Source organism: Hippoglossus hippoglossus, chromosome 4, assembly GCF_009819705.1.
Source record: "Hippoglossus hippoglossus isolate fHipHip1 chromosome 4, fHipHip1.pri, whole genome shotgun sequence".
NCBI classification, from domain to species: domain Eukaryota; kingdom Metazoa; phylum Chordata; class Actinopteri; order Pleuronectiformes; family Pleuronectidae; genus Hippoglossus; species Hippoglossus hippoglossus.
In genome coordinates, this window is record NC_047154.1 from 28,427,641 (window position 1) to 28,437,640 (window position 10,000).

A 10,000-nucleotide genomic window follows, 5' to 3' on the forward strand; every position below is an offset into this window, starting at 1 on the left:
TTCAGTTCCATCAGCATCTGTTGGACTTGTGTCCTGGGAGAGGATCCTCACATGGGACTGAGCTTTATTCACTGATCACTAAGTTTCTCTGTAGTTTGACTCTTGTTGAGTTCAGAACAGAGGAAGTTGCTCCTTGTTAACATCTGAGACAAACTGTGATTTGTATAGTCTCGTTGACAAATCAGTCTGTCTCATAGATCTTAACGAGGTGCAACATCATCTGATCATAACTCTCTACAAGAGTTAAACTACCAAAGAAACCCCTTTATTATCAGGGAAACAAAAAAACCTGTAGAAGCGCCAGAGGCAGAGGTAACGTCACTTCCTGTCCGTTCTGGGACATATTCACAGAGCACATCAACAAATATCATCGGTAACCACCAAAAAAAACCAGACAAACAAACTAACCTCAAACAGCTGCAGTCTAACAACAGAAAAGAGTTTTAGTTTGTCAACAGTTTTATTACAAAATGATTTTTATTTACAGTCGTTCAAACGAACAGATCATAAAAACATAACAGGTTTCTGAACTCTGGTCCACTTCAGACCAGACCAGTGAAGACTGTTTAACAGAAAGTGGTGTGATGGAACAGAAACAAAGTTTCTATCAGAATATCCAGACCTGATCTACTGGTGTTCACCTTTGACCTCCAAGCGAGGTCAGATGCGGTCAGGTGAGCAATGCGGGGGGGATCCTCCTCCAGAGACCTCCACACAGACAGTTTTTGATCCAGCGCTGCTCCCACTGCTTCATGGCGTTCGTCTTGTTGGGAGAACGAAGCATCGTCACACAGCCGCACCTGCACAAGAGTCATGAGTTTAGATGGCAGCTCTTCATTAACTCCTCATCAGCTCATGTTCACATCAGGAAACACAAAGGGACCACACCTAATGTTCGTCACTACGCAGACAACAATCTTCTATTCTTCAATACGAAGATGACTAGGGTTGTGCGATGTCAACTTAATTGTCATATGACAGTGAATTCAGTGAGTATGGTAGCTTTAGCTCTGCTGCTAGTCACGTTTGATCGGCGGAGATTTCTTTTAGTTTTTTTCACCACCACTTCTTGTCCCATTTTTCTTCTTGGGTCACTTTGTTCGTCTTTACGGGGGGGCCAAGACAACAGAAAGTATGGTTGCAATGCAAACAACATTTTCCTCACAATTTTCTCTTTAGTGCTGCCTTCAGGTGCTGTCAAAAACCAAAACACTACACAGAGTACAATCACGCTTAAGTCTCCCGGTATGCACATTTTGTGTATTTACTAAAGCATAGCGAGGTACCTGTATCATTAAAAATAATCATCAGTGTTTAATTGCAGCGTTGTTCGTTCACAGGTTCCTTTCGTCCTAACGTACTGGAACTCATCACCTGCATGTGTGCTTCTGGTGCTAGTGCAGCCAAACGTTTCTGTTGTGTTTGATCGGTGGAGAGGGAAGTAACCACTGTTGGCTCAACATTGTGATGGCTGTCCGTCATCGTCCATGATATCGTCCATCAGCCCAACCCTACTGACGACTTCTGTTTGTCACTACGCAGACGACACTTTTCTGTTCAGGTTATGCTGGGTTGTGATTGAGTGTTATTGGACACATACAGCGTGTAGGGTTGGGCAGGGAGATGCGTTACAGCCTTAATCTTCACTCATTTCAGAGAATGAGAACCTGACAGATAACGTGACATCACGTCCTGCTGTGACATCACTTCCTGTGAACTCACCTGGTGCAGGCTTTACTCTCCTCAGTGGGACAAACTCCCATATGAACACAGCGGAGGTGATCCATCTTCTGAGGACCAGGACTCCTGAGGGACAGGGACACACACACACACACACACACACACACACACACACACACACACACACACACACACACACACACACACACACACACACATATCAGACTGATAACATTCATCACTCTAAAATATATCCTGACAGGAAGCTACAGGATCATGATCATCACCTGATGAGTCTCGGAGTCTCGGACTCAAAGACTCAGAGACTCAAAGACTTAGACTCAGAGACTCAGGTTTGTGTTACCTGGTAAACACCTCCAGAGGGGCGGTGCCTCCTCCTCCGGGCAGAGACGAAGCTTTTCCAAACTGCAGTCTGAGCGGGTGTTTTGCCTGCAGCCTCACGATGACGCCGTCGTTCACCGGCAGCCAGTCCATCCCGGGCACCAGCAGCTGACTGGGCAGCAGGCAGCACTCGTCTATCAACGTCTCGTCAGGGTCCTGGGGGGGGCCGTCGTCCCGAGCTGAGACAGAAATCAGAGCTGTTGGTCAGCTGTTTTAATATTTAATAAACAAATCATGAAATAATAAATAAAGTTTTTATTGAACAGACGATCACATCATCTGCAGACATCACACATGTACGTCTGATACCAACACAGTTCACATGGTCACAAAGTGAATGTGATAGGCTGACTAACATCATGTGACAGATCAAACACATTATTCTGATGTAAATTCATCAGCTGCTTATCACTGCTACGTCTGAGACACAGTTCAGGTCCTGACGGATCAGACCAGCTCTGAGCTGCGAGGACCTGGTCTGATGGTGAGGTTCTTACAGCAGAGCCACAGCTTGGTGAGCAGTCGGAACAGCAGCTGCATGCTGTCCTGGTTGTCAGACGTGGCGGTGAACGTGGGCAGACACCCAGGTTTCAAAAGACCCCAGATCCTGATCATCACCAACATCTCCCTCAGCATCCCCAGAGACACCCCGTCCCTCATGAAGCCGAACCCGGGCCGGACCATGGAGCCCTGCAGGACACAGAACCAGTGGGGTCAGAGTTCAACTCAGAAGTGTACAGTGTGTGTGTGTGTGTGTGTGTGTGTGTGTGTGGGGGGGGGGGGGTGTTGCTCACCTGGTTGGGCAGGTTGGCGAGCAGGTAGAGGACGAAGTCTCCCACCCACTGGATGAGCTGCTGCAGCGACTGAAGGGGGGGGCCGTCCAACACAAACTCCTCCGTTTTCAGGTTGATCATCACCTTATCAATATCTGAGGAAACATAGATCAATAATCACCAGGGGCCTCATTTATAACCACTGCGTACGATTCTTTCTGACGTACGCCACTTCTCACGCAATCATTGGGATATATGAAAACAAACTTGATGGGAGAATGTGCGCACTTGTTCGCTAACGCTGAACGATGCCTACGGAGACGGGAAAATGATGATGCAGACGTGAGGAAGGAAGAAGCAGATTATTGATCCACTTCATCATTTACATTAAACCAACAGTGTTATTTGTGCTCGCGCAAGATAACTATTCCGTAAGAACCTTCAATTGTAAAAGATATAAAACAACTTAAAGCAAATTACGGTAAAATATTTTAAATATCAGTTACAGAACCTGATTAATAGTTTTTCATAATATCTTCTATAACATTGTGCATATATCACCAAGTACGACTGTAGTTTTCAACTTCCATTTCCAAATGATGTCCCAGAGTGGAGGTTAAGATCCTACTTATGTTTTATATTTATTTATTTGGTCTAAAATAACAATGACAATTCTCATGAATAAACAATTCTGTAAATGAGACAGTTGAGCCATCTTGGGTAATTTTCAACTGTAGACCCCGAGCAGGTGTGACGACAAATAAAATACATGAGACGCACACACTTCATAAGAACACATAAAATCTTTAAAAACGCATAGAAGATAAATCATAAAATCTACTCAGGCTGCTTGAATCTACAAAGTATGGTCACATCTTTCAACAATGATTTAAAATTCATTTTAAAGAAATTAATTTTGAACAATGGTTAATGCACTTATTGTAAGTCGCTTTGGATAAAAGCATCAGCTAAATGATATGTAATGATATGTAATGTAATAACAAAATGTACCACAGCCTCTGATGGATGTTGGCAGATTGTTCCAAGTGTGAGTTGCTCTAACAGAGAATCCCCTCCTACCACTGACCCAGTGTGTCCATCGTCATAAATACTCAGTGACACTTGTGTGCAATGATGGATGCACTGGAAGTGATAGAGTACGTGAATAGAAGAATTAGTCAGAAACGAGTGTTCAGACACTGTCCTCTGTGACATATTCACTCTCACTCACTGTTTTAACAGCAACACGTTACCACTCAGTGTATTTTCTTTTAATGACATCACTGCTGTGGCCATCAAACTATCCGTCTTCTTCACCTCCATGTCACAAAGTTTCTTCTTCTTCTCATTGCTTGATGCCATAAATCACCATAAAAACCGATTGGTCAGCAGGACAATATAATATGAGGTGCTTTGCATTGACCATTTATGGTTGAGTGTGGGCGGACTTTGAGGCAGATCCACGTATGAACATTTCCAGGTGGACTGTGATTTATAAAGAGAACATTGCCTTCAGGTTTGCACATTTTTATAAATCTGAATTTATTTTGCGTACGCCATTTTCGGCCTTTGAGCGCACGTAGACTTTTAGTATAAATCCTATGAACTGTTTTATAAATGAGGCCCCTGATCAATATCTGAGGAAAACACAGATCAATAATCACCAGTGTCGGTGTTCTTGGCGCAGATTTCCGTAAGGCGGTCTCCGGGGCTCTTGTCTGGCGTGTTGAGGACGTGCGGTCGCAACAGAGATTTCAGAGTCGAGCTGATCGCCATCAGCAGTAGTTTGGCGTGAAAGTCACAGGCTCGAGCCGCCGTTGCCGTGGAGAGTTTACAGAGTGACGCCTTCACCGCCACGATACGAGTCGCCAGAACCTGAAACACACAGTAGCACTGAGGCATTGTGGAAAATGTGGTTTACTGCTGCTGTTTCTGAGAATGAGAAGGAACCTTAAAAAGAGAGTTTCCACAGTAACGTGATGTCAGAAGACGTTAGATGATGTCACATGATTTCAGATGACACTGTTTTAACATGTTTTAAATATTTAGATATGTTAAAACAGAATTTTAACTTATTAAAACATACTTATCTTTTTTTATATTTCAACATGTTAAAACTTAAACGTTATATCCCAGAAACTAAAAAACAAAAAAGTCAAATCTCTGATTTAAATTATAGTCGACAGTCAACTCTCCCTCACTGCCACCATTACTGCAACAACCCGTTCCTGTAGATTCATGCTGCACAACATCAGGAGGATACACCCCCTTCTCACTCAGAAGGCGGTGCAGGTTCTGGTGCAGGTTCTGGTCCAGGCTCTGGTCCAGGCCCTGGTCATCTCACACCTAGACTACTGCCCCTCCCTCCTGGCAGGTCTACCTGCTGCTGCCCTCCGACCTCTGCAGCTCATCCAGAAACCAGCAGCTCCACTGGTCTTTAACCTGAGTTCACTCACACCACTCCGCTCCCTTCACTGGTTACCAGTAGCTGCCCTCATCCGTTTCAAAACACTAGTACTTGGTACCGTGCTGCGAACGGATCGGGTCCAGTCTACATCCAGGACATGATCAAACCTTACAGCCCAGCCCGTCCACTCCGCTCTGCTTCTGACAATCAGCTTGTTGCTCCCCCACTATGAGCTAAACACTCATCAACATCACGACTGTTTCCTGTCCTGGCTCCTAAACGGTGGAACGAGCTCCACAATGACATCAGGACAGAAAGTCTACACATCTTCCTCCGCAAACTAAAAACACACCTCTTCCGACTACACCTTGAATTAAAAAAATTAAAAGAAAAAAAAAAGTACCGATTTAGTAGCACTTTGTAGTTTAGCTTTCTTGAAGAAAATTGTACTTTCTTGATTCTTGTTCTGGGTTTGTTTCCTCATGGTTGATGCACTTATTGTAAGTCGCTTTGGATAAAAGCGTCAGCTAAATGAAATGTAATGTAGTGTAATTAAATAACAATAACAATGTTTTATAAAAAGACAGATGCGGCCCATGCTCCCATGATGCCTTGCTGACCTGCTGCAGAGCCTGGTTCTGCCTCATGTACTCTTCGTGCAGTTTCTCCACCAGGTTGTGGACCATGGTTGGCTGAACGTGCAGCAGAACGTCCCACCAGTCGTAGCCTGTCACCATGCAGTATTCCAGCAGGAACAGCAGGTGGCGCAGTGTTGTATTCATCTCCAGCACCTGACCCATAGAGGGCGACACCCGCAACATGTGGAGCTGAGGACAAAACCACATGTGACACATTATTTAATCAGTTTGTTCATCAGGTCAAAGTAACAACCAGTGGAGCATCGACTCTAACGACGCAGAGACACTAGAGCACCGAGCTCCCAAAATTCAGTCTCTAAAATGCTTTCAGCATCAAGCTCGTCTCCTGTGGAATCATCTCAGTTTCAGTTCTGGAGGCAGACTCCCTCTGTACGTTGAAGATTCAAACCTTCCTTTAGGATAAAGTTATAGTTCGAGCCGGTCCAGGTTTGTCTTGGACCTTAGTTCTGCTGCTGTAGGTTTAGTATGTCGGGGACACGTGACACATGGAGCTTCTCTTTCCTCTTCTCCATCTCAATCACATTAATGTCTCATCAACACATGTTACTGACGTGACTTCTTCACCAGAGTCCTGCTGCGTCATCGTTTGTAGATCAAGGATCAAAGCTGCAGCCACATCATGGATCCTGATGGTGTCAGCTGATCGAGGACTATGATCACAACCAGACTTCTTGATACACAACATGTCTCCTCACATCTTCTACCATCACTGAGAGGAACTCCTCAGTTCATCTGCTCCTTCATCTCCATCAGACATTATGTATAAATATTTTAAACATGAAGTTACAAACTGGTTCTTCTCATGTAGTAAATCCTGTTGATGTGTTCAGGTCCATCAGCATCTGTTGGACTTGTGTCCTGGGAGAGGATCCTCACATGTGACTCTCTGAGCTTTATTCACTGATCACAAAGTTTCTCTGTAGTTTGACTCTTGTTGAGTTAAGAACAGAGGAAGTTGCTCCTTTTTAACATCTATGAGACAAATTTGTGAATGTGGGCCATACAAATAAAATTTGATTGATTATTTCCACTCCATAAACTCCTTGTTTAATCGTGGCTCGTTAATCGTGCAGCTCATCCATGCACTAGACAAGTTAAATGAGAATCATTGTACTGTGGATGTTTGTCTCTACCAATCAGAGCAGTTTCTGTCACATACATAGCACTATATAAATCTGACATTGTGATTCTTTACTGACATGACTTCGGTCTTTATCATGTATTGATCATATGTGAACCATAACTCCGACCCTGCGACTGCTGTGGCTCACCAGGTTCACGTCTCCTCACCTTTCCGTGGTTGTCGACTCCAGTTAGAGCCAGAGACGTCCAGGAGAACTGAAGGGCCTTGAAGTGGAGCGCAGGACCTCCGGTTCTCTGTCGCTTGATGGCGGACTCGTCACCGGGTCGCTGACTGGATGAGGAGGAGGAGCCATAGAAAACGCCCATGGTGTGAAGAGACAGACGGTGGAGGATTTGAATACTTCCATCATGAAAAGCCAGAGCCAGACCTGAACATGCAGGAGGAGAGTCACGATTCAAACACACTGAATGAATAAAGATCCATATTCCTGAAACATCTGCACGTTAAAATAAGAAGAGAGACAATCAAACGCAGATGTTAAAGTCTGGACATTTTCTGGAACTTTTCCTGCTTTTTCTGGTGCGGTGTGTAAACATAGGTGGAGTCTCCTTACCAAGTCCAGGACAGAACTTGGTGTCTGACGCCACCTTCAGGTCGGTGTTGGAGATGGAGATGGGCAGTTTGGGCAGAGCAACAGCCGAGACTCGCTCCAGGTCGTTAGTGGTGGTCAAGATCCTCCACTTCAAGATGGTGGGCTGCTTCTCCCCCACTGACAAACAGGGGGGTGTTAGCGTTAGCGTAGCTCATCATCTCTTCACATCAGCAGAACCAGTGTTTGTTGGTTTCTTACCAACTGGTGAACGATGCTGGAAGATGTTGTTGACAGGAAGTCCCTCCTTCCTCAGAGACCAACACTCCACAATACTGCCACTCTGATGAGACGCACAGAGGAGAACCTACACACACACACACACACACACACACACACACACACACACACACACACACACACACACACACACACACACACACACACACACACACACACACACACACACACACACACACACACACACTTTGTTTTTCCTCTCTGAATCGTCAGAGCTGCTCATTGTTGAAACTGTTGGTTTCTCTATAGTTTGTAACATCTTGACCTTTATATGTAAAGAGCCTTGAGAGAATTTATTTTATGATTTGATGCTTTACATATAAATAAATAAATAGTTATCTCAGTTTAAACTAGTTATCTCTGGTTTAAGAAGTTGCCTGTTCAGAGTTGTCTCTGGTTAAACTAGTTGTCTCTGGTTAAACTAGTTACCTGTTCAGAGTTCTCTCGGGTCAGGAACTTAAGATGGGTCACAGCCGGGTACTTCTCTCTTCTCAGGGGGTCGGTGGTGCAGCGCAGGAACAGCGACGGTAACAGCTCAGTGTCGATGCGACACTTCTCACTGACCACGCTCACCACCACCTGAACACAGGACACGTAAATGGTTATGAACCAGGTTAGTTGACGTTGGTTTGTTGATGACGGTGGAATGGATAAACAAGCGTGTCTTGGTCCAGACCTTGTAGAACTGAACGGGAGACGAGCTACTGCCGTCGGTTGCCGCCACCACAATGTTCCCTCCTCCAGTGAAGGCGATGTCGGCTAACGCCACCCGACCTCTTAGCCGGCACAGACTCTCGCTAGCCGTCAACAGAGTGTCACCTGGCTTCAACAGCGACACCGTGACTAATCCGCTCACTGTCACAGCCAACCAGCCCTCCATCGGCTTCCCACCAAACAGAGTCAGAGATGGAGAGAACTTCACCCGAGAGAACTTCTCACCGAAGTTTGTAGAACCCGACTGAAGCAGTAAGAGACAAGGACATGAGTCATTTGACCTCACTGACGCGTTATTCCCCTGATTGACGTGTATGTTACATATATCTCTACATGTTTCTATAAGTCGTTACCATCTCGACGTGCAGCGCCAGTTTGACGCCGTTATGAAGCCAGCTCAGAGCCACGATTGGATCTCCATCCAGAGAGCTGGACAGGACACTCTCCCAGCTGTTCACCAGGTGATCCGACATCGACCAGCATTTAATCTGACCGTCACCGTCGGCCGACAGCAGCCTTGAGCCTCAACACACACACACCAATCAATACATCAATAAATGTATCAATAAAAATATAAACAACAAAGACAAGTCTATACTTCCTGATCAGCGAAGACCTCACCTGATTGGTCCCACTCCAGACAGGAAATGACCTCAGTGTGTCCAGAGTTGATCGAATAAATGTCCCACGGGTGTTCAGTGTCCATGATGTGGATCATGTGACTGACATCTGTAACACAGACACACAGACAGGATTAAACTCAGGATTGTTTTATATAATGTGTCAAGATGATGATGTCATGTCAGTGCTGCAGGTGAGTACCTTTGTCGTCGTCGTCATTCTTCATGTCTGTGGTGAAGGCCACCAGGTTCCTGCAGGACCAGGAACAGACCAGAGGGATGGACGGACAGTGAGTGCTCCTCTGACGTCTGTCCCACTCACAGACGTACGCCAGCTCCATGATTCCTTCACCGATGAAGAAGCTGGACGTCAACACGATGTCTCACCTGGAGACAGGACGCACATGTGAGACCTCAGTGACCGTCTCACCACCTCAGAGACATGTGAGACCTCAGTGACCGTCTCACCACCTCAGACAGAGACAGGTGAGACCTCAGTGACCGTCTCACCACCTCAAACAGAGACAGGTGAGACCTCAGTGACCGTCTCACCACCTCAGACAGAGACATGTGAGACCTCAGTGACCGTCTCACCACCTCAGAGACATGTGAGACCTCAGTGACCGTCTCACCACCTCAGACAGAGACAGGTGAGACCTCAGTGACTGTCTCACCACCTCAGACAGAGACTGTCTCACCACCTCAGACAGAGACAGGTGAGACCTCAGTGACTGTCTCACCACCTCAGACAGAGACAGGTGAGACCTCAGTG

The 10,000-nt window shown here is 45.7% G+C and overlaps 1 protein-coding gene across 3 annotated transcripts in view; it reads right to left on the reverse strand.

The window, feature by feature from the left end:
• Window positions 1–463: 463 nt before the first annotated feature.
• The window catches only part of med16 (mediator complex subunit 16), a 10,686-nt gene continuing 1,149 nt past the window's right edge, over window positions 464–10,000 (reverse strand). The window contains exons 2-17 of one of the 3 annotated variants that reach the window (XM_034582264.1): window positions 9,431–9,615; window positions 9,230–9,337; window positions 8,962–9,131; window positions 8,571–8,852; window positions 8,324–8,473; window positions 7,856–7,961; window positions 7,619–7,774; window positions 7,212–7,432; window positions 5,883–6,089; window positions 4,520–4,730; window positions 2,877–3,010; window positions 2,580–2,772; window positions 2,045–2,261; window positions 1,723–1,806; window positions 638–800; window positions 464–587 (exon numbers count right to left, since the gene is read on the reverse strand). In XM_034582264.1, coding sequence (XP_034438155.1) covers window positions 671–800; window positions 1,723–1,806; window positions 2,045–2,261; window positions 2,580–2,772; window positions 2,877–3,010; window positions 4,520–4,730; window positions 5,883–6,089; window positions 7,212–7,432; window positions 7,619–7,774; window positions 7,856–7,961; window positions 8,324–8,473; window positions 8,571–8,852; window positions 8,962–9,131; window positions 9,230–9,337; window positions 9,431–9,569 — 2,508 coding nt within the window. In that variant the 5' untranslated portion in view covers window positions 9,570–9,615 and the 3' untranslated portion in view covers window positions 464–587; window positions 638–670. Of the gene's footprint in view, window positions 801–1,722; window positions 1,807–2,044; window positions 2,262–2,579; window positions 2,773–2,876; window positions 3,011–4,519; window positions 4,731–5,882; window positions 6,090–7,211; window positions 7,433–7,618; window positions 7,775–7,855; window positions 7,962–8,323; window positions 8,474–8,570; window positions 8,853–8,961; window positions 9,132–9,229; window positions 9,338–9,430; window positions 9,632–10,000 lie in introns of those variants that run through there. The other 2 variants (XM_034582263.1, XM_034582265.1) reach the window with 2 other exon arrangements.